We start from the raw sequence: 24306 nt of genomic DNA on the forward strand, positions 1-24306 counted from the left end.
GTAGATGGTAGCGGAGAGGGTTATACATGACTGGGGCAGAGGATACTCAGACATGGAACATTTTCTTGATTTACAGACTTAGAAGAGGATGTTTGGACCTGGACTGGCACCACACGCTGGGTTGTGTCTATAAGAACCCTCTATTTCATACTCAGATTATGGATTTCTTTATTGATGGAAGTTACAGCTCTGTGATAGAGTCTGATTTATCGTACGCTCCGACTGCATTTCAATGAATTAATGATCCATCAAATAAAGCAAACCCAGCATTTATACAACACTGCTGCCTTAGGGAAGACTTACTGACCTTGAGCCTCTGCACAATCTCCCGGATATCTTCTGCATTGCCGTCAATTGCCCGTATTAATATATGATCACCTCGGCCATAAAAGATCTTCAGGGACAATGGCTCTGGGGTCCACCCAATGACATCGGCACAGTAACAGTTAAAGACCACTTCCTTTGTGGTGGTCTCAATCAGGACCATAAACTCGTTGGAGATGCCCAATGCGCACTCCGTCTCTGCCGCCTGAGAAAAGTCTTGAGCCATCACTCTCCAGCACAAGGCGCCGGAGCTCTGCAGCTCCGCACCCATTCGCGCCCTGGTCTTTTCCTTCTTCTTTGAAGTCAGAGAGATCAGGTTGAATTTACCCGTTGTGTCAATGGGGGTATTGGTCACATAGTTCTCTGCCAGGTCCTTCAAGTATTCCTGTCTCGTACGAGTTGCCATCGTGTGAAACTTGTCTGACTTGTGAGCCGCGTTCTCGGCATTGATCACTTTGGCCAGGAGAAAATCGCGAAACACATCGGATTTACGGAATGTAACACCATTAGGAATTGGAGGACCGAAGGGAGGGACGTCTTTGGATCTGGTCACTGCCACCCTGTGAGACACGAATCAAACAGAATTAGCATGGGGGCAACAATATAACCAGGAAGGCAGAGGGATGTAGAATATGCAGCCACCTGTAGCAGACGTTCTCCGTGCACGGCTCATGTGCCCGGACAATGATGAAGACGTGCTGGAAGTGTGAGCGAATATTCTGGGGAGTAAAAGGCAAAGCTCCGGGCTCCTGGAAGATGATGGTCACTATATCATTCCCAATGTGTCTCTTCCGAAGAAGCTGAAAAGAGAAGGTATACTATTCAGATACAACACTTCATTATGAATGGCTGGACACCAAGAGGCCAAGTCCGGGTCTGCGCCCTCATGTACACGACCGTATATGGGGCCGTGCAAATTGCAGCTAGCTCACAGACCCTATAGAGGTCTATTGTATATGGTCACTATTGTCTAGTGTGCAGCACTCACCATCCCATCTCCTTCTGGCAGAAATGTGCCGCAACTTTCCCCCATTTGCAGCTTATTTTTGCACACAAGAAGCCTTAGGCTGTATTCACATTGCCGATTAAGGGATGTATATACGGCATATATATACGTCCACCATAGACGGCAATGGGTACACAGCGTTCTACGGGAGCAGTACGGTGCAGCACAAGTGCGGCACCGTACCCCGTGAAAAGATAGGACATGTGCCCCATGTTTCTCTATGGAGAGGGGTGGGGGTGAGTAGCTCCACTCACCGGCGCACCGTGTGCCCACCGTGCTACGGTACAGCGGGCACACGTCAGTGTGAATGTAGCCTTAGGGAGAAGGAAACCAGACGGTCCAGACTTGGAGGCCATACAAATGAGGAAGACTAAGATAAGGGAGACAAAGTCCTACACCTGCTTTGAGGCCCCTTTGTTCTTTAGATGAGCAGAAGACCCACCAGCTAGACCCCACAATCAGTGATGGCTTTACAGTATGGGAATGTGACTTTGAGAAATTGTCACCATCAGTATAACCATAGACAATGTATAGCCTCAAACATGTAGCAGTGCAAGTCCCGTGCTACACAGTCATAGCTGCTATGCCTGATTATATATGGAGTCAAGGAAGAGCATAACTCTTGTAATAAAGCTTCCAGTATCCATACATGTACCTACACAGAATCAGAGCACCACCACATTACAAAATCTGACATACACTGTAGTTATTTTTTACAGAAGAAAGATTGTTTCTCAATAACAGGCTCCCCCTGAGGCCATGGCTTGGTATACACTCCATATGAATCATGGCTTGATTCATCCTTATATCGAGTCTAATCTCCCTAATTACCTGTTGCCGGTTGTTTGGGGTGTACGGCAGCAATGTTGATACATGGAACATGATCTCGTAGTCCTGGTAGTTGGTATACAGAGAGTGGGTCCCGGTTGAGTCCGCTGGAAGAATGCAAGAGGCTGGTCACATCATACTAATATTTAATCTGTATGACCCTACAGATGACAGTGATCACATACACATCATATTCTGTATGTGCAGGACATGTTCTGGTGCTGCTCCAGTTATTACTCACTTTTCGTGTCCAGCTGAGCTGCGTACTTGCCAAAGCCTCTTAGACAGACCTTCTCTCCTAGTAAAGACAAGAATTCCTCGAAGGCCGATCCTGCGCTTTCATTGTTGTACATCTCCTCCTCCGAGCTCTGACCCGCCTTACAGTACAGGATCCCCACCTTGTGTTTTCTGCAGAGCTACAAAGAGAAGGGACTTTTGTTATAATTCAAATAAATCCCTCATATTGGGATCTGCCATGTTCCTGCTCCACCGCCCAGTTGTCCTGCCTCGAGGTGTACAAGAACTGGCTGGAGCAGGCGTCTCGCCCCCTCTGCAGTAAAATGAACAGATCTGCAGCAGATTATTCCCTGGATACTTTGATTACTAAAAACTAAATCTGGAAAGATCATTTCAGGTTACTCGCTATAAATTATTGCTGAGTTTAGTGTTCCTGTAACTACATAAATAAGACATAGCCTGGTTTTTATTTGTGCTGATTAATTATTAGTGTTGTCCTTGTTATGCAGCAGCTTTTCATCTTTTCTATCAGCTATGCCACAATAGATATGTAGTCTCATCAGGGTAACCTCTTCTCATACACCCCATCAAGACTTATGAATGTCATAATGTTGGGGTGCAGAACCATCCTCTCTGTGTATAGTGACTGGGTAATGTTAACTTATGCCCGATATGCCATAGGGACCTGTGGTGTATTGTTATCATTAGATCTCTTTTATACATCGCACTCCGCATCAAAGCCACCTAATTGAGTGAAATCATTCCATTATCCTAATTAGGTCATACCATAAAATCTCAGCAACGAGGACGGAAAATTACAGTCTCATCTATTTTCCGAGCCCTTTACTAGGATCAAACACCAACGCTACGCCCTAATAATATCGATCGAGAAAACTCCCCTTTATCTGGTTCTTTTACATGTTATATGGTCACAGGACATGGACATCTCACCCCTTGTTCATCCAGCTTGAGGAGCTGCTCCGTGACTTTTGAGGAATTCATGGAGAGCCGCAGGCAGTGGATATTCAGCTCGGGGATGACAGCCTCAAGGACGTCCTTAAGGGGTAGTCCCCGTACCGTTCCATGCTTTGCAGTAGATGGCACCGCATCCTCGTGGATCATCCCTCTCAGGGTTACAAGCTGTAAGTGAGAAGTCGGAGAGAGAGATGGTAAATCTCACAGTGGAAACTGAACCTCAGGCCATAACAGCGCGGAATTACATAGATTTTTACTAACTGCATTACAGGCTGAGATGGAGGATGATGCAGTCTGGGGATTGGTTTGGTGAACATGATCTACATAAGAGATGACAGTACAGTGAATATATCCAAACAACACCGTGCACTAACATCTCTGCTGATACAGACTTAGGCTATATTCACACTGCTGTTGCCAGCCATACCGTAGCACGGCGGCGCCCGGGAGAGGAGGATGGGGTGAGTACCGCTCACCCCAGCCCCTCTCCATAGCAATACATTGTGCATGGCACCATATGCCGAGAAAGGGTAGGACATGTCCTATCTTTTCACAGCTACAGAAAGGTGCCGCACGTGTGCTGCACCTTACCGCTCCCGTACAGCACCGTGCGCTCATTGCGGGGGACGTATATGCAACGTTTATAAGTCCCCCATACGGCCGTGTGAATGAGGCCTAAGAGTACATGCACACGTCACCACACTGGAGAGGAGGAGGAATGAGCGCTGCTCACCCCTCCCCTCTCCATAGAGCAGCGCAGGGCCGGTGCCATAATACGGCGGAGTATAGGACATGTCCTATATCTCACCGTGCATGGTCAACGTAATGGGAACCGTCTCACCGCACCGTGACCAGGTGCCATAGACGTCAATGGGCACCGATATGCGTCTGCAAATGGTTTCGGCCGCATATAGGTTCCCCGTGTGCAGGAATGAGCCCTAAGGCTACATGCACATGGACGTGTGCTCGTCCAGGTGTAGCCTGGAGAGGAAAGGGGTGCTGCCCAGCCGTACATATGGGGAAAGAGAGCATGCTCTATCTTTTCCCTGTGCACAGAACAGTGCCATCTATGGGGCGCAAGTTTGCAGCTGAATATATGTCCCCACATATAGCCTTGGGCTACATTCACACAACCATGTGCTCGCCTGGACCAGATCCCTTGCAAGCACAGGGCCGGGTGGAGAAGGGAGGGGGAGCGAGTGCTGGAAAGACCGGGAGCCGCATTGCAAATCTCTCCAAATATAGGATGACACGCGATCAGGTGCCATAGATCTCAATGATGGCCGTGATGTGCCCGCAAATTATGCAGCCACATCACAGTCCCCCCTACAGTCCTGTAAAGGAGGTCTAAACCCATTCCCATCTTACCTCGCTGGTCCTGAGGATGATCCGGTACTGGTACTGTGGACCATGCTCTTTGCTTTCATCCAGTTTGTCCCTTTTCAGACTCACAGCGACCGGTCCCAATTTCTCATCTATTCCAAAATAGTTATAGTGCTCTAAAAAGAATAAAAAGAGAGAAAATCAGCAGCTAAGTAATAATCAATGTGTAAAATACGCGGCATCCTCCACCGCGCCGGAGCATCTGCCGCGCTATCGATATAACATTAGGAAGAAACGAGTCTCCACAATTCTTTACTTCGACGTAAAACTGACGGAGCAATAAATCTACAGGTACACAGAGAAAACGAGCAGCATTCATAGTGTTAATGGAGATTAAAATGAAAGCATTGATCACCGAGCATAATACAAAATCACTAGAATCGCCGCAACGGAGAGAAATATTGGGACGGCAGCGAAATCTCCAATGAGGGAACTAAAAATCCACAATGTATCAGGTTTATAAAATCATCATATTCCAAAGGGGAACAATGGTGGTGGATAGGGGAGAACTGACCCGAGGGGGGCACCCACTGGGACCCACTACAATCACCAGAGGGAGAGCTTTCTTTAGGACTAAGCAGTCCTGTATCGGGCCAGTTTTGGGAGGTGCTGCCACCCCTGGGTGGATAATAAGGGCACCATTGTGACCCGATCATCATCCTGGGGTAACAAGATGCATCCTAGGGTCGCAGTTGTGCAGAGAGGTTGTTAAATTACGTCCTCCCATCAGCATCCATGATGATAAACCAGGCACATTACTCCTAGATCCAGGCGCCGTGACTGTCGAATCTTCTTATATTTGTCATCCATGGTCTCCTCCCTTCTAAAATCAACTTTGAAAAATTATTCTAGAAAGGCTATGGGTGTGTTAAAAGAGCCCCTCCGTGCTGCAGATTCACAGGCTGTTATACTGTGCAGAAGCTCTTCTCCCTCTGACTGTGTGAGAGTACAGCATGCAAAGGGGTGGAAAGTGTAACCGCCTGTGAAGCTACATCACAGAGGGGCTCTGGTAACAACCCGCAGAATCAGACTCATTAGCATAATTTACAAAGTTGAATTTAGAAGGAAGGAGACTGTGGATAACAAAGATTCACACAGCGAAGGTACCCGGATGTACAAGTAAGTGTCCCTGGTTTATCACACTTAATTTGAGGTAGATTTGCGCAAATTCCAGCTCCCAGTCAGAGTGACTTGGCCATTGTGTGTTCAATCAGTGGCTTCATCGGGCCACGGTGATGTCACACGTTTCACGTCACCAGGACCCACTGACCGCAGGGGATATTGTGACTGCGGACACCTTCAATTGGGAGCGTTGATGAAGTGTCTGAGGTAAAATTGTTCTAGTTGCCCATGGAAACCAATCGGAGATCAGCTTTCATTTTACAAACAGCTGTGGGAAGATGAAAGCTGAGCTCTGATTGGTGGAACAATTCTACCTCAGACACTTGTGATAAATCTCCGCCATTTTTATATAGTCCTTACTACGCTGGACCCAGTATTCGGGGCAGGGAGTCCTCAGAGATTCTCAGAAAACCCCTTTCTATAGCAGAGTCCCGTCTGGCGGAGGGGAAGCCTCCAGTAATGATATTTTCTTGGAGGATCTGCTAATAACATACGAGGTAAGTGAAGATGACGCCATCACCTCAGCCCCAGGGTCCTCTACACTGAAGGCTCTTAGTATAAGGAGCGCTCAGGCGAATGTCAACAAGTCCTCGAGTCTCTACAAGGAGCCTTGGATTCACAGCTAGAGACGCCATCGTCCTGACAGAAAAGCCCGCAGCGCCGGCGTCTAAGACGCCTCAGGGAGAGGAGACGCTCCGAGCCTCCAGGGAATCCAGGAAAACACGGCAAAATCCGGAATATTCCCAGGTCTCATCACATGGGATGTTATTGGCCGGCGAATGAATAGACTAATGCTGCCCCCAGACATAAGATAAAGCTAAAAGCCGTTCAGTCGGCAGCTGTCGCTTCATCCCCCGGTAATATACACGATAATCTCAGCTACAATCTGCATTAATGGAAGGCGGAAAACATTTGGTGTCATTTATATGGGTTTTCTAGGAAAACAAGATATGGGGGGGTGCGCTTTTTTGTTTCTGGCAAGTGCGCCACTCTGGTCTATAGGCCGCAGCTGGTATTGCAGCCAAAAATCACTGTACGCCAGGTGACTGGGGCCCTAAGGGGCGAGCGAATGTAGAGAGTAGTCTCCATGGATGTCTGCGGCGTTCACGCTCCGCCATGACAGGTGTCATCTCCCTCCGGGGACACTACAGTCATAAATGGAAACAATCCCTGGCGTCTCTCCTGGAAGCAGGTCGGGTGATAAAATGACATGATCTTAATTAGGACGAGACAGACGCATTACACATCTTCGTTAGGCATTACTCTAATGAGTCCCAAATAGCTGAGGCTTGTTACAGCAAAGCGTTACCCGGGAGAGACGTCACATATGGAGACCTCTGGGGGGCTACGGATACTTTCAGGTATCACCCCGGCCCTGCACACCGTGGGGGAGATTTATCATAAAGTTTCTGAAGCAAAACTGTTCTGGTTTCCCATGGAAACCAATCAGAGCTCAGCTTTAATTTTATAAACAGCTGTGGGAAAATGAAAGCTGAGCTCTGATTGGTTGCCATAGGCAACTAGAACAGTTTTACCTCAGAAACTTGTGAAATCTCCCCCTATGTTCCTACACCTAGGACTAGAAATCCTTATACATTATAAGGAAAGGAGGCATTTGGTGAATGAGACATTTGTATAAATGTAGCAATGCTCGCACTGCGCTCCATTCATACTATACAGGATGTCCTGCTGTCCCCATGGAAGTAAATGGAATGGAGCGCAGTGCGAGCAGTGCTCCGTATATACCAGGTCTCTGTTGAAGGCTTGGACCCACAGAGATAATAAGAGCATCTGAAGAATTTGTATAAATCTATCAATGCTCGCACCACGCTCCATTCACTTTCCATGGGACAACCATGTCCTGCATTCCCATTGAAATAGTCGGCATGGAGCGCAATGGGAGCAGTGCTCCATATATACCAGGTCTCTGATGAAGGCTTGGACCCACAGGGCATCTGAAGAATTTGTATAACCTAGCAATGCTCGCACCACGCTCCATTCACTTTCCATGGGACAACCATGTCCTGCATTCCCATTGAAATAGTCGGCATGGAGCGCAGTGGGAGCAGTGCTCCATATATACCAGGTCTCAGAGGCACTTGTAAGCCCCAGTTCTCATTAACCCTGTGGGTCCAACTATCCATGAGACAAAGGGGTGTAACTAGAAGCTCCCTTGTGGCCCCATTCTCATCAAAATAATATACACTCACAAGTTTATACAATCACACACTTAGAGGACAGGAAGTAGAGATGGAAGATCCCCCGTCCTTTTTGTCCTGCTGTCCCCTCCCCCTCCATTTCTTATCTGAGGACCTATCTCAGGTTTTTACTGTGGAAGACGTGCACTGTTATATACATATTATGTTACACAATGTGCAGTATAATATTTATATAATGGTGCACATCCTCCATTCTTCCGTGTGTCATGTGGGATGGCCGGGCCCCAGACACACCAGGCCCCTTAGCAGCTGCTGTCCCTGTAGTTACGCCCCTGGTCAGACACATCGGCACACTTAGAATTTTGTAGCACTCAAAGCAAAAGCCATTGTTGTGATCACTGGGATACCAGCAATCAGATCCCGATCCCCGGTCCATATGGAATAGTATATGTTTATTTGTATTGTAACCGTATCCAAAAAGTGATGTGAACAGAGGTCAAATCTTCCACAATTTTGCGATTTAAAGAATGAAAGGGATCTACTATTTTCTTTGGACTATAAGACACAATTTATAGCAAGAAAGAATCTTATAATCATGAGGTGATGAGGATCCTTCACTACCAGACCCTCCTGATCAATGTCCAAGAGATCGGGCGAAGCGCTGACAATGCATTTCGCCCAATATCTGAGACAGAAGTTGGGACAGAGCCACATGGGGGGAAATAGGTATGCATAAGGCCACATTTACACAAACGTATGTCCGCCAGGCCACGTGGCACCGTATCACTCTGTGTGGCCATTGCCGTCTATGGGGGACGTATGTACAGCTGCAAGCGGTATGTGTGTATATGAGAGAGGATGAATGTAGCAGCGCTGTGTGTGTGTGTGTGAGTGAGAGGGTAGATATAGCAATGAACAGATGCACCATTACTGTGCTTGAGTGCATGTGACCACTAGGACATTTTGAATTGGTTTCAATATATATATTTTTTGATGACTAAATATTCGTTGTGCCCCAAAGCTACGATATAGTCCGTGAGATTACAACCAAAGAGCTATGCACAAGGGTGGCCAAGGGTGGCGCTGTTTATGGAAGCAAAACTGAACCCTTTATTTTTATCATCCTGGACATCAAAAAAAAATAAAAAAAAAGGAAAACAATCCTACCTTTCCCATGGAAGTAATCTTGGAAATACCGGGCTCCCAGATCCACATGTTCTATACTGTAGTGTTTTAATCTCCCTTGTGTCTTCTGCATCTCCTTGGAAATTTCCAATACAGAGATACTGGCATTGGTACAGTACAGGGAAAGCGAGGGCTCCAGAACCCCCCCTTCAGTTCCATTCGGGGAGCCAGCAGAAGCCTTGGAAAAGCTCACGTTCCGTTCAGACATCCCACCCGTTTCATTTCGGAAATGTGGACAGCTGAGAAGAAGGTCGTTACTGTTATTGTCCCCCATGTCATGCTCCAAGTTCTCCTTAAAGTTTAGGTCTTCCGTGCTGGTGAAACTAGGGTCCATGTTGCCAAGACTAAAAGCCTTAGAGACTGCCAAGGAGACAGCAGATGCGGCAGAGGCGCCAGTCGTAGTGTTACGCCTTTGGGCGACATAATTTCGGTTGGCGGCTACTTCATTGAGGTCAAAGAGCATGCTCTGCACATCATAGTGGGCAAACGATTTGGGGCAGATCCATGGTTTATGACTTTCATCTTGGTCGACGAATGACTTCCCAATTTCGTTCTCACTTTTGTTGCTCCTCAACTTGCGAAAGATGGAGGAGTCATTGGACTCCCCCTTGGGGGCTCGTTTTCTCTGCTTATCCTTTAACGTACCGTCGTCTCTCTGATATTGTCCGTTACGTAGATCCGTCCTGGAGCTTGCTGCCAAGTGGAGATTGGAGGCGATGCTTGAATCCTCATGAAGAAGACCACTACCCCTCAAAGGCGACTCGCTTCCTTTGTCCTGCTGTTCATTTCTTAAGTCTTTCAGCATATCATACAAGCTCTGGTCCGAAACGCCTTGCACATTGATAGAGGACGTGCTCCCATATTCTCTAAAGAGAGGCATCCCATTGCTGAGCTTTGAAGCTCTGGGCTCCAGAGACACATCCACATCACATTCACTTAGTGTCGTCTCGCTATTACTCCTATTCCGAAGGGTGATAAAGGTCCGACCCGGAGACCTCGGCCAACCATCTAAGAACTCAACGTCTTTAGAACGTTTCCTCGACAATCTATGAAAGCCTCGATATGCTGGAGAACCCCCATTGCTCTGAAAATGTTGTCCATTCGGAAAGCTCCTCTGCAGGTAGAACTCTTTAGGCCCTTCCATCTCCCTCGATGGGCTGGGGGTCATAGTCTCTTTTTGAGTTTCTTTTTTTGGAGGCCAGTCAGCGATCCTGGCGCGCACCCCCATTTTCGGCATTGCCGGAGTGATGGAACTAAATTTTGAGGCATCTGAAGAGTGTTGCATACCATTGCTGTTCTGTCCCCACGGTCCCTGTGGATAATAATCCACTCCTCGGACAACATCATTGGCTCTCATGGATGTCCCACTGGCCTCCACTCCATCGTTTTGGTAGGGTCTGTAGCTTGTCATGCTCCAATACAGATATAAATATCCGTATCGAGCAAAATCGTATTATAGTTCTTGGTTGAGGCGCAGTGCAGAACCATCATTGGGACGTTGTCTGTGCAAATTTACATCAAGTGATGGGTCTCAGAGGAGCGGCGCTCGTGTGCATGTCCCTAGAGGGGCCGGAGGACTTCAGATGCATCTGCAAAAGATAATGCAAACATTAGATTTTTTTAAACATATTTTACAATTCCAGTCCAGAAACACAAAAGTGAAATTACTGAGAGTTGGAGATTAAGAAAAAAAATTATAGGGATTATATAGGAGTGGCAGAGAGGAACGTGAAATTATATAGCAATACGGGCGACATTAATGGGGTTTGTCCGAGTACACAGGGAAATAAACGAGCAGACGGGAATCTCTTATTACTCACTTGTTAAAGGGGTTCTCCAGGATTTCTATACTGACAATGTGACCTTAAAAGGGAACCTGTCAGCAGTTTTGACCATACAAAGCAGCAGACAGTGTTTAGTATTGTCCCTGGATAGATCTGTGTACCAAAAACTTTGTGTTAGTAGCAGCAGTACTTTGAAAACATTAATTAATATATCCCAGGATTGTAGCTTTACATGTTAACTCTGGTGCACTGTTGTGCGATCTCTCTTCCCTGAGTACAGCACCTCCCTCCCGAGTAACCGTAGCTGGCTTCCGTTTGAATACTACAGCAGTGAAAAAGGAGAGAGGAGAAGAGGAGTTTTGATGTCTTCAGTGAAGAGATCTCACACACCAGTGCACCAGAGAGTTCAAAGTCCAGCTACAATCCTGGAATATGAATGCATATTTCCCAGTCCTCCTTCTACACAGGTCTCCAGAGCTCCTACCCAACATTGTCTGCAGCTTTGTATGAAAATCGACAATAGATTCCCTTTAAGGTTTTTTTTCGGGCTCCTATACACCTAATGACTTATCCAGAGTGTGCGGCTGGACAGTGCCATCTTCTTCTTCCTTTGGCTGAAGTGTATACCAGCTGCAGGGGGTGCAGGGTGTCGCACCCCCACCCATCAACTATATACAGGTCATTATTAGCATAGAAGCCATGGAAACCCTTTTTATGGGCAGGTCATCAATATTAGATCAATGAGGTTTTGTGAACTCTGAGTTATTTTTCCCTAGGCGCTGTTCACACTAGTGTAATGGCTTCCACTGGACTACAATGCGACCCGTTGATTTTTATGAAGTCATCAGTATTTTCCTAGTATACATCACATACGTATCACTGCATTCTTGCCATGGAAGGATTGACATAGACTCTTACCGCTCTCATCTGAACAATAATAAGTATACACAGCACTGGCTGTATGGAGATTACTATATACTGCAGGTGCCATGATGAGAAGTGATGGCTCAGCAGTCAGGTGTGGACAGGAGCCAGAGACTGGTACATGACAGAGCCGGATCATCACACGTACCAGCCGAAACCCTAAATTAGACTGGGACGGCTCAGTAATTGTGACTGGGATGGGGCTCTATAACAATCGGATAAGCTTTCGTGACTCACGAGGAAGAGACATACTGGGCCGGGTAAAGTTTAGCTCCCCTGGAGATATGCGCTTCGCCATGTGTGACAATCCGCTCATCTACCTTAACACGTTTCATCGGTTTTATGATGAAGAGAGATGTAGGGCCACTTATACAATACGTATGGATCAGCCTTTATCTCTAGACGCGCCCTGACTGATATGGAAAAGCCCTTTAAATTTAAAGGGCCGCACACACAACAGTTAACCAATAATATAAACATTTACACTTGGAACAGCTGAGCATGCATGTCTTTCCTTCCACACTCCCCTGGCAGCACCTACTCCCAGATTACTACATCATATGTGTCAGGAGAGGAGAATGTAACACAACAGACCACCAAGGAGTGGCGAGTCACTTACCTGTAGGTCATCTTGCTTCTGTACAATTGTGACATCCAAAAGAGGGCCGGGACGTCAAGGATTCTTCGGAATGATAAAAGCCCTTGTTTTCTGCAGAAAAAAAGAGAGAGAGGAGTCAAAAAGTTAAGAAAATCGATAAGAACAAGTTGTAGGCTCTATGCTGGATCACAGTAACACAGATGTTGTGGATGATGGTACCAGGACTTCTACTTTTCAGGCCACACATTTCTTTCTGGGCCAGCCCGGAAAATAGTGAATCCGCCCATGAATGTACATGCACCCTCAGTAAGGAGAGTTCACATGGATTTAAGGACCTCATTTACAGCAGAAGGCTGGAGAATACATCTTAATATCAGCAACGGAAACCATAACTTCCCAGTCATTATTATCCAATCTTTAATACAACCCGAGGGACGGATGTCGGCCGCGCAGGATCTCACTTTACACGCGCTAGCAGCAAAATGTATTCACCTTCACAAACCTACGCTTAACCCTTAACTTCTTGCATGAATAACATCCTACATATTGACACAGTCTCCAATGTCCGATGCTGCGCCCAAGTTATATGGAACTTATTACAGCTGCAAAACTCATCGGCAAGCCAAAAAACAAAACAAAAAGCAGCTTCATAGGTAACTACTTTGATTCATAACACCCGTGGTTGGTGACCGTAGTACAACATATAGGTTTTATGCTAGAAACTTCTTTCCACACTACGCACCTAAAACGTCTATATATTTGTAAGGAATTCAGATCCTCACGTACACATCACACAAAATGAAGTGCTCAGCTGTGCTGCGATGCATCCTGGTAACAATGTAACGTCCTCCTGTAAAGCAGGTGTTAATCTCTTCGTTTTTTCCACTATGGCGCTGGTCACCAAATGCCGGGAAACACATCAGCGTCTATAAAAATCAGAAACTATTCACAAGCCTCTTCATCTCCATCTGCCAACGCAGTTCAGGGTTTGGTGACATGAAAGCTGAAGGCCATTAATTAACCTAAAAAAGACAATTATGGACTGTAGATGACGAGGGGGCGGTGGGGGTGATGTTATGATGAGATATTACTAGGCACGGTGCCCTTGTTAAGCCGGGATGATAAGCAAAGCTGGCATACAGGAGAGAGAAGGTCCGAGACACAAGAACGAACCCACCGCAGGGGGAACGACTCCCAAACTTCATTGTTGTCCACACGTTCATCATCATGTACTTCTGGTAACTATGTACATGGAGGTCTTACAGATCTATGTAAGAAATCAATGGCCCCACGCCACCCCTCAGCACGACAGATGAAGGGCCATCTGTAGACTTGCCAAGTCAAGGGAGGCATCCGGTGCCTCGAAGAGGCTACTCAAACTTAGAAACTGTAGGTCCAACACTACAAGGTTTTAGGTTTATGGAATTGGTGAACACCACCGTAAAAAAATAAAAGGTGTCTTGAGTGACCCCTTGACTACATGGAAGCTGCATGTCTTCTAAAAATGGCGGCTACTTCCCAAAATAGTCAGGGCTAAAACTCGCTGAAGAGAAGTAGAAGCGCCCACTGCACAGCTCAACGCGAACGAACGAGACTTTCCAACAAAGTCGATGAACATAATGAACTTTCCTTTGCAGTCCTGGCCCCTTCCACCTGCTCTCCGTGGCCCCTCCCACCTGCTCCCCGTGGCCCCTCCCACCTGCTCCCCGTGGCCCATTCCACCTTCTCCCCGTGGCCCCTCCCACCTTCTCCCCGTGCTTCTACTTGATTGCTAGCTCTTCAGGACGCAGCGTTAATTGCCGCCGCCCCTAATGTTATAGTTATGTCACGGCTATTAGTGTTACTTCCAGCATTCACCGTATTTGAAGCTTAAAAGATCGATATCCACACGAGCATGAAAGCTGCAAAGTCAATAGCAATAATAGATACAAAACGTTTCCTACTCGGCTACGAGGATAGAACGTCCCATCCATCATCCGCTCTTCATATCCTTATCATTTATATTAATATGCTATCACGCATTTATTGAATTCTACCTTATCTGCTGCCAATGTGATCTACCTACCGGCGGCGAGGACTCCTGAGACGGGGACAACGAATAGACCAGAGATGTTGCGCAATGTAGTTTTACCAAATTTTGCACAGATCACTATTACAGAGTAATGTACACAATAAGTAATAGTATTTCAGGCCATTAATGGATTTGCAGGAGACTGGCTGCTACCAGGTCTCCCCTACACTGTAAGTAGAGGCGAATCCGCTCCATCATTCAGCAGCTGGATTATATAGGACAGTATGTACAAGTTCTGACCCAAACTGCTGTGAATAGTCACTTGGTAGGAGGCATTAAGTGTGTGCAGGAAGACTGTGTCTCTCTGAAACCCACTGTGCGTGACTGAACATAGAAGCCTTATGGGACATTTATCCAAACCACTAGTGGCCAAGTAGGCACGGAGGGATATGAAGGCGGGATGTGAAGGCGGGACCATATCTGGTGGCGGAGTTGGGCATCCCCGGCCGTATATCATCAGATCATCGGCAATAACGCAATTCTATGGCAGACAAAGCGGATGCCTCGTAAACTATCTGGTGGCACCAGACGGGCGGGGCTTAATACGCAGGAGCAGAAAGCCCCTCCCTTCAACTGAACCGAACGCTCATGCAGAGTTCAGTTCAGCGATTCTAAATATGAGAACGAGTTTGTCTCACTTGTGGGCAACAAGTTTACAAACCCCTTGACCCATCTCTTCTCCAAAAACTTCCCGAAACCTCTGTAAGCTGCAGTCTTGTCCTTCTCAAACAACACATATTTGGGAGCTAAAAGTAGATCAAAAAGCAATGTTACGGGTACTTACCCATGTATTATTCATTTATAGTAACATTGCAATGGATCACTTTAACACAAGGTTCTTGTGACAAGTTGCAATGATCTTACCCGGAGCAATCAATGTTTTTGCCAACTTTTGCGAAACATTCAATAGTAGCGATAACAACCAGCAGCGGGAAGCACAAAAAAACAACAAAAAACAACAAAAATTGGCAAGTCTCAGCACAGTAATGACCGATTTTGCTCTTCTGGCTTTCCCGACACATTATAAAGGAATATCACAGTGACCCAATTTTCTGTCCTTTTTCCCACATAGTTCATCTAACGGAGTAATGACAATGTGCAATCTGTTCCTGGCATGAAAGCAGAAAGGAGCAGGTGGGCGGCAGGTGGACGCCAGGGGGTGGGGGACGGTAGGTAGCTGGTGGGTGGGCGGCCGCGCCTGCCAGTAGTGTGTAAACAAACTCATGGTCAAAGGTTTTCCCGGTTACTTCCGGGCACGTAGCACATCATATCACAGCGAAGGAAGGGGAATAAACAGTGATGTCACGGGGGTGTTAGGTCACCGTGCACACAGCAACATCAATGTGTCATAAAAACAAACAAATGTCTCATAATATAGATATAGAGTGATGCACAACCAGCTCCGGCTTATCTATCGGCAAACACCTGATAGGGCACTTGGGTTACAGCCGAGTTTGACCATTTTATTTACCCTCATATGAGACATAGAAAGAAAAATATGAAAAAAAGGTCAAGGTCCAAAAGGTCACAGTCTGATATGTAGAAGGCTAGTCTGTGACTCAGTGGCCGCGTTTTCTGTTTTTGCTACTATTTACTAGTCTGTGACTAAGCCTCCTGTATCGGGAAGGTGCGACTGTGCCCTCTGGACTAGATCGCATTATCGAAAGAAAAGTGTGATTGTTAGTCCTCTTCTGGGACTCAGAATTAAAAACATTATTTTTGTCATTTCCAAGATACTCCCAGTTTAATCTATATGCTAATATGGCGTTTGGGGCACCCGGAGCACTGCAATTCCTAAATCACTTCTCACTGCCTCCAAGCTTCTCACAAGAGATATGTCCCCACTTATCTATTGGACAGGGTAGAGGTTAAAGGGAACCTACCACCCCGATTGTACCTATAAAGGTAGAATGGGTGGTAGGTGGATGAATGGGCCGTGAGGAGAGACCTTTTTTTGGCTAATCCTCACGTCCCAGCTATATTTTAGAAAACTTAAATGAAGGCATATGTAAATTTTTTTTATGCGGCTACTCCACGCCCTAGTAGCCACGTTACTCCACTTACCATTTAATCTTCGGCGCGCAGCTCCTCGTAGCTGCGCGCCCTCGTCCGAGTCCCCGTCGTTCTGCGCATGCGCAGGCCTTCGGCTGCGGCTCTGAGGCCGGAGCTACTGGGCATGCGCAGAAGGCCGAAGAGGCCGGGGGACTCGGACGCGGGCGCACAGCTTCGAGGAGCTGCGCGCCGAAGACTAAATGGTAAGCGGAGTAACGTGGCTACTGGGGCGTGGAGTAGCCACGACTAGTAGCCTCATGTCCGGCTACTCCACGCCCCAGTAGCCGCATAAAAATTTTTTACATATGCCTTCATTTAAGTTTTCTAAAATATAGCTGGGACGTGAGGATTAGCCCCAAAAAGGTCTCTCCTCACGTCCCATTCATCCACCTACCACCCGATCTACCTTTATAGGTAGAATCGGGGTGGTAGGTGCCCTTTAAGGTAAGAAGTGACAACACCAAAGAAAGGAAGCCAAACTTATTCCAAACTGTATCGCTACAGCTCTCAAACAAAGAATACAATACACAACTCAAACAAAGAGAGCTATAAAAAGCCATCCATAAAAATGCATTATATATTTTATTAAAGTAATAATGTAAACAATACAAAATATATATCACGTGATAGGGAGGAAAAAGGGGAGGACAAATGGCCCCTGGGGCAACCATAGGAAACACAAGCACCCTCAAAAGACCCCCCAGACCATTGGTAAGATGCAGACAGGAATGTAAACAAATAGGTGACCTATATCGGTCCTATGTAAAGTGGAGACCGGAGGTACATATATATATATAATTAGTGCTTACCCGAAAGCACAGTGACAGACTCAGTGGGGAGTCCTAAGTAAACAACAGTGTAAGGTAAGAAGTGCACTGGGTGTTGGGGTGCACCAAATGCCTCATTAGCATACAGATTACTATGGGAATTTCTTAGAAACAGTATAAAAGTATGTTGGAAACCACATGACATGCTGCCAGCAGATTGTACCGCTTGAGGTAGGTAGTAGACTCCCTTTAAGCTCGGTGACCTCCGTCCTACCTGTAGCAGAGCATCCGGAGACCTTAAACCTCGCCTGCTTGTTGACATAACTACCCGCTGTGATCACACAGGTTACTGTACACACGTGGCATCACCGTACAAGCACCGTCTTGTTGGGTGTTTTAATAGTGCGACGCCCACACTGATTGATTAATGCATTTTTACTATGGAAACCAAGTTAACATTTAATATAGTAAAATGCAGACGATGCTTTACGTCACCCATCAATCATGAGGATGACCCGAAAATCATAGACAGCACAGAATACGGGACCGGGCAGAGCAATGTGCTGCTATAGACTGAGCAAGGCACATGGATAAGATTCTATAAATCTGTGGGTGACTATCCCAACTGTTTTGGTGCAGAACGTTGCCCTTTTTTGGGAACTGCACTAGAAGCGGTTGTGTTCTCTGTGTTAGTGCGGGTGCTAGGTGCATGACCCCCTGACCCTGATTAATCTGCAATTATTAAAAGAGCTACAACCAGGAATACTCCTGAAAAGTCTGAACATGTACAGTATTGACCGTCAGATCCCCCGACCTTGTGCTCATGGACCGACATCTGCATTAATGGCCCCTAATATTAACTCCACCCTTTTCGCGCCTGGCTGCCGGCCCATACTACCAGCTGCTCCCATTACATCAAAAGGGAAGTTTTATAACCAGCTGTAATAAGGGAGGGGGACGTGTAATCCTAGACTCTGCTCCACAAGGAGGGACTAACTCTTTAAGCGCCAGCTGTGCAGAACCCCCCCCCCCCCCCCCTCCTTATGAATAAGAGGTGGATGAGACCTGGCTAGACATGTTTATAGCCGCACATTGTATGGGTTGGGCGCAATGAGCTAATAACCCTCCATCCAGGAAATAAGCCGTGGGGATGGTTGGACACTTTAAGATGATTATCTGTGGTTCAAAAGAGAAAACAACATCCCATCCCGCAGAATTTCTGGAACAAGCTTCCACCTTCTTCCCAGAGCTCTACGTGTAGTGTCACCTTACAGAGGCAAACACGGCAGCTGCCAGACTCTTGGAAGTCTCGTTTCTTTGTTACGCGCCTCATTACTCGCCCCGCCGTGCGTCCCGCGTGTATTTAGTCTCTGTTATTGCTGCATGAAATGTCCATCTTGACCGTACCCAACGACGTTCAATTATGTCCAATGTGGTCTCCTCCTCCTTCTCGAGGTGCTTCTGCTCCAGCCGCTGGAGATGACCTTCCCTCCACTTCATACTCGTCCTCCATATCTTGTCTCCTCTGTACCATATGGTCAGACCCATTGCCCTGCGGCGCTGCATCTGCTCCGAAGTTCTTCCCAATGTCCGACCAGGCTTTGGTAAACAAATAGGCCCTAAAGTAGCGTTTTCTAACCTCTGGCTACACAGCCGTTCCAAAATTACAAGCCACAGCTTGAGGACAACTTTGCTGCCGCTGTAGCAAGTTTTCGCCAACCACATTTGAAGCGATGTAACCGATATTTGCCAAATTGTAGGACTGTGGCCACACTACCACCAAGCGTTGCACATTCCCTACGCCTGCGTCCGTAATGTTTCATTACAAATTCTGTTATTAAAAGGAAATCTACCATCAAAACCCGACATGATCGATCAGGTACAGTAACTCAGATCCGGGTTAGGGGTGTCTGTGTTATAGCTTCGCAGGCTGTTACACTGTGCAGGAGCCCTTCACCCCTCCCACTGTGTGCTGAAATTTCCTCTGCTGCAGTGAGGTTACATCAGGCAGAGGGGATACAATGTAACAGTCTGTGAAGCTACAGTACGGAGGGGCTCTGGTACTGCCCCTCAGAGCCCTTCTGCATCATTGGCACAATTTTAAAAGTTGATTTTAGAAGGAAGGAGGCCATGGATAACAAATATAAGAAGATCTCCAGAGTCGCAGAGCGGGGATCTATGAGCGTCAATGGTGGTTGATTTGATAGTAGATTTCCTTTGATGATGCTCAATGGAAATTCTATTAAAGTCAATGGGGAACAGAAGGAGGAACTTCTGGTTTTAGTTTCCATAAACAGGGTGTAATGGAAAGTCCAGATGCAGGTGTGAACTGGGCCCAAGATGTGTGTGGCAGCTGCTCTCTCTCTATACACCATGTAAATGTCTGGGGTGAAGGGGGGGGGGGGGGTGGTTTTACAATTGTTACCTATTTTTTAATAGTAGGGGGAAAGCACATGACACGGGTTCTCATTGTCATGCATATCCATCGCTAATGTATGTAATATGCCCCAGGCCTGGATATTATAAGGTTATGGAAAACTCCTGTCATCACATATTAATATTAAAACGAGGGGGGTAAGTGCGCGGCCGGCACGGTACAGGACGCTCGCCGCGTTATTGAAAGATTAAAACACAGATCTGAATTATTTATCTCTCTACCCAATCAAACGGAGTGTTTACCTCCCCCGGGGGCCCCGGCTTTAATCTACTTTCATCTAATGAAAGGAGCCCCTGACTCTGTGACTCTTGCATCTTGTAATGACAGACGCACAATGCAGGGGGGCTATTCATTCACGGCCCCTTAGAATGACCCCATTTAGCAGCACTATGACCTCCATTCACGCTCCGCTCCTGCAGGAGCCCCATGAATTATTCGGTGCTTCTGTGCAGTCGCTGCAGTGCAGAGGCCGTGTGGTGCGCTTGGATCGGTCCGTCAGGGTTAGCGATGGGGGGGGACTGAGCCCTCGTAGAGGTAATTAGTTATGACATACTTCCAGCCACATCAGCTCACGCAGCTATGACCTATTTGTAAAGTCCGAGACTTCTAAGTGGCTGTGTCAGCTTTAATTTAGACTTGTCGATCAGAAGGGTTAAAGACGAGGCTATATCACCCCCACCCACCGGATAAGATTTCCTTCCCCGATACAGGCTACGCAAAGACAAAGCTCGTCCTGCAAGACAATCATGTGCATTCAGTACTGGTGATGATCAGCAGGACTCCAGCGGCAGGACAGGATTCAGTGACGCAGGCTAATAATAACATTTTTTTATTTATATAGCGCACACATATTCCGCAGCGCTGCACAGAACCTTCCAAATCAGTCCCAGTCCCCATGGGGCTCACAATCCAATCAACCTCCCAGTATGTTTTGGAGTGTGGGAGGAAACCGGAGGACCAGGAGGAAACTCACGCAAACTCGGAGAGAACATATAAAGTCTTTTGTTGACCCTGGGACTTGAACCCAGGACCCCAGCGCTGCAAGGCTGTAATTCTAACCGCCGAGCCACCGTGCTGCAAGGCTGTAATGCTAACCACTGAGCCACCATGCTGTTGGATACACAATGGATCCCACGGGACAGGGTGATGCTGTAAATCTCTTATTCTTGTAGTACTGCTCCCATGGTAGCGATCCGTCCTTGAAATACAGCAATACAGTCCGGATAAGTGAGCGTGAATGGGCCCCAAGATAAGATCCATCTCAACGCCAAGAATTTCCAATTGGTGCTTGCACAAGATACATATCCTGTTCCCCAACTTGCATACATTAAAAACAAAAAACGGATTTCAGCGTCAGACTACGCAGTGTTTGTTTGTAGTCTGTTACCATAGAGATCTCTATAGGAGATGAAGAATAGGAGATTTTAAGAGAACATAAAACAGAACTGCCAATTTTGGGAAGATTCTCGTCAAGGCTGACACAACGGCGCTGAGTGCGAAACAACCCACGACGTGGAACGTGACAACCACTCAAGGCGGAAATTACAGACTGCGTATTGCAAAGGATCGGCATAGTTACGCACGAGCCTCGCTACGATGTATTGTTGGGCAGTTTAGGTTCGTCCTAAACTAGGAAGACTTTCTCGTTAATAAGCCACGGAGTCATTGCAGATGGAATATATGGGGGTCCTATCATTCTCGCATATGAACATCGTTGCATTTCGGTTACACGAGGGGATGTGTTGCCGACAAGAATGCAAGCGGTCACTTGTCCAAATACACAAAGGTAGCCCCGAGACCAAAAACACAAAAGTCCTGAAAAACACATAAAAAAACGTGTGAATTGACGTGTCCTTCAGCAAGAGGGAACGTGACCCTTTATCTATAGAGAATCCAGACGAGCGGCTCGGCCCCATTCCGCCGCTTTAACATGTCACCGTCACGGAATGCGAAGAGGAACACTGACTGCAAGGGACACGATGTGTTCCAGCCTAAGGACCCCGTCATATGCCATAAAGCGCTGAACGCCTCCGTGCCGGGAGAAGAGATGACAAGGCGGATGAAGGTGACAACGAGCAGAACATTTTACAAATCATTTCCCTTCTGTCCTCCAAAGAGAAAATAGACGTCCTCCTAACGAGAGGAACAACCCCACAAGGTTCTCCTGCCGAGCCACTGCAGCTAATGAACGCACTCTACAACGAAACCTGACATTTTATGGAAATTTTAGGAATGAGACGACTTGCAATAGTATTTAATGTATGCAGCCAATTTGCTGTAAACTCCAGAGGATAAATCCAACCTACATGTCCTATTAGAGGAAACATAGCAGAGGCACAAGTAGAGCGTCGCTTGCCCACACATTGCCATATTGTAGCTGAAAAAGGGCCAAACGAATAAACTGCTCAAATCGGGGTTTCGGCTAATGGATCCCAAAAAGATAAAGATCTTTCCAAAAAAGCAAAAACTGCATTAAATGGGGTTTTCCAATACATGACATATATCCTTGATGGAGGAGCAACTGCTGAGACCATCAACAAAACAGAGAATCGTAAGAGCCCCTTAGCTGCCGACTTCTGGCAACAACTTATCAGAGACCCTTCCCACAGGACAAAAACATTCCCCCGTTCTGCCGAGAGGGGGATAGAGGCCACTTATGGGAAAATCACAGGGTATTTTGGTTTTGGAGAGAACAGACCTGGGCTTCCGGCTCTGGAGACGATCGGTGGGGGGTGCCCGGTTGTTAGACTCCTAACAATCGGATGTTGATAGCCTCTCTCAATCGTCATTGCACACCGAAAAATGGGTCTTTATTATCTATATCCCCGAAATCTTCATCAATGTTTGTGAAAGAAGATAAATTACTCATCCAGGGGGCAAATATACATCATCCGTCAGGAGACAGTGGGGCAGATTTACTTACCCGGTCCGTTCGCGATCCAGCGGCGCGTTCTCTGCGCTGGATTCGGGTCCGGCCGGGATTCATCAAGGTAGTTCCTCTGCCGTCCACCAGGTGGCGCTGCTGCGCTGAAAAGCATCTGAACGCGCTGGGAGTTCACCGGGACGGACCAAGTGAAGGTAAGTGCGTCCCAAGCGACACATTTCTTTTTTAAATGCAGCGGTTTTTCCGAATCCGTCGGGTTTTCGCTCTGCCACGCCCCCCGATTTCCGTTGCGTGCATGCCGGCGCCGATGCGCCACAATCCGATCGCGTGCACCAAAATCCTGGGGCAATACAGGGGAAATCGGCAATATTTGGGTAACACAATATTTGGGAAAACGCGAATCGGGCCCTTAGTAAATGACCCCCAGTATCTCCAAGAAGCATCAACCTCCTAACAGGTCATTATAGAGCACACGTTTATATCTTGGTACTCGCATAGATCAGTCTTCTAAAGGGTCTCGTAATTAAAGAAGTTTTCCTTTCATTTATAAATTCTATTTTAACTGGATAAAAGGATCTTTATCTGGACACCAACTTCAAAAGAGCAGGAAATTGCGGTTTTAGGAACAAGCCAATGGATGAGTAAGAGGAATATCCAGCAGGTCTCCTGACATCAGAGCCTTTCACTAGTTTTGCATAACTTTGAATGAGACCACACGTTCAGAACGGTCACACAGGACAACTTTTGCAAATGATCGCAGAAGAGCAAATAATTAATAATAATATTAATAAGGAAAACGAGTAGATGACCCATGAACCTGCTCCAGGATGACCCATGAACCTGCTCCAGGATGACCCATGAACCTGCTCCAGGATGACCCATGAACCTGCTCCAGGATGACCCATGAACCTGCTCCAGGATGAGCCGTCATAGTCTAGATACAGGAGGTTCTTCTAAGTTTCGGTTAAGTTGTGGGTATGGTTGTTAATAATGTCGGGGTAGTGGCTGGTGCACACCCCTCTCCACGCCTCAGTCGTTCTCTATCCATTTCCAAAGTTCTCCAGAATAATATGAAGAGCTCTTCTCTCGTTTTCAGGAGGTTCTAGCTCGTCCTCGTCGCATCTCCACAAAGGCACTCACTCCAAAACCATATAATTTTCCAAAATGTCTAAATTATATCCTTGAAGAGCCGGCAGTTCTCTCCTCAACCTGTGATTTCTGCTATAAGTGAATAATTCCTCAGTGAGAGATCAGCCCTTCCTGCTGCGGTAGAGAGTTTCTCATCCTTGAGGTCCACAGGGAACGAGGAGACCGATGTAGTGAGGAGCGTTACTCACTGCTGAGCCGCATTGTGACCGGACTTCCATGTGAATCAGAAGAGAGGACGGTGCGATCACATCCTGCCCCGCTCACCAAGCAGATGCTATGGAAAGGAAAGTAACCGCAGGACGCAGATCATAGTGTACAGAGGGGTCCTTCCGAAAAAAAAAAGCTTTAATAGCTAAAAATAGCCAATAGTCACATACTCACCACCGTCCACTGCTTCCCCTTGGATAATGGCTATCATAAG

At 46.9% G+C, this 24306-nt stretch overlaps 1 protein-coding gene across 9 annotated transcripts in view; it reads right to left on the reverse strand.

Moving 5' to 3' along the window:
- The window catches only part of SIPA1L3 (signal induced proliferation associated 1 like 3), a 104646-nt gene that overhangs the window by 23975 nt on the left and 56365 nt on the right, over positions 1–24306 (reverse strand). For 8 of the 9 annotated variants that reach the window (XM_072124528.1, XM_072124526.1, XM_072124533.1 and 5 more), the window contains 8 exons: positions 12547–12636; positions 9202–10808; positions 4739–4869; positions 3347–3535; positions 2400–2574; positions 2162–2265; positions 967–1124; positions 308–884 (listed from right to left, as the gene is read on the reverse strand). In XM_072124528.1, the coding sequence (XP_071980629.1) occupies positions 308–884; positions 967–1124; positions 2162–2265; positions 2400–2574; positions 3347–3535; positions 4739–4869; positions 9202–10630 (2763 nt within the window). In that variant the 5' untranslated portion in view covers positions 10631–10808; positions 12547–12636. Of the gene's footprint in view, positions 1–307; positions 885–966; positions 1125–2161; positions 2266–2399; positions 2575–3346; positions 3536–4738; positions 4870–9201; positions 10809–11039; positions 11157–12546; positions 12637–24306 lie in introns of all 9 variants that reach the window. The other variant, XM_072124530.1, reaches the window with a different exon arrangement.

This window comes from Engystomops pustulosus, chromosome 9, assembly GCF_040894005.1.
Source record: "Engystomops pustulosus chromosome 9, aEngPut4.maternal, whole genome shotgun sequence".
In the NCBI taxonomy this organism is placed as follows: Eukaryota; Metazoa; Chordata; class Amphibia; order Anura; family Leptodactylidae; genus Engystomops; species Engystomops pustulosus.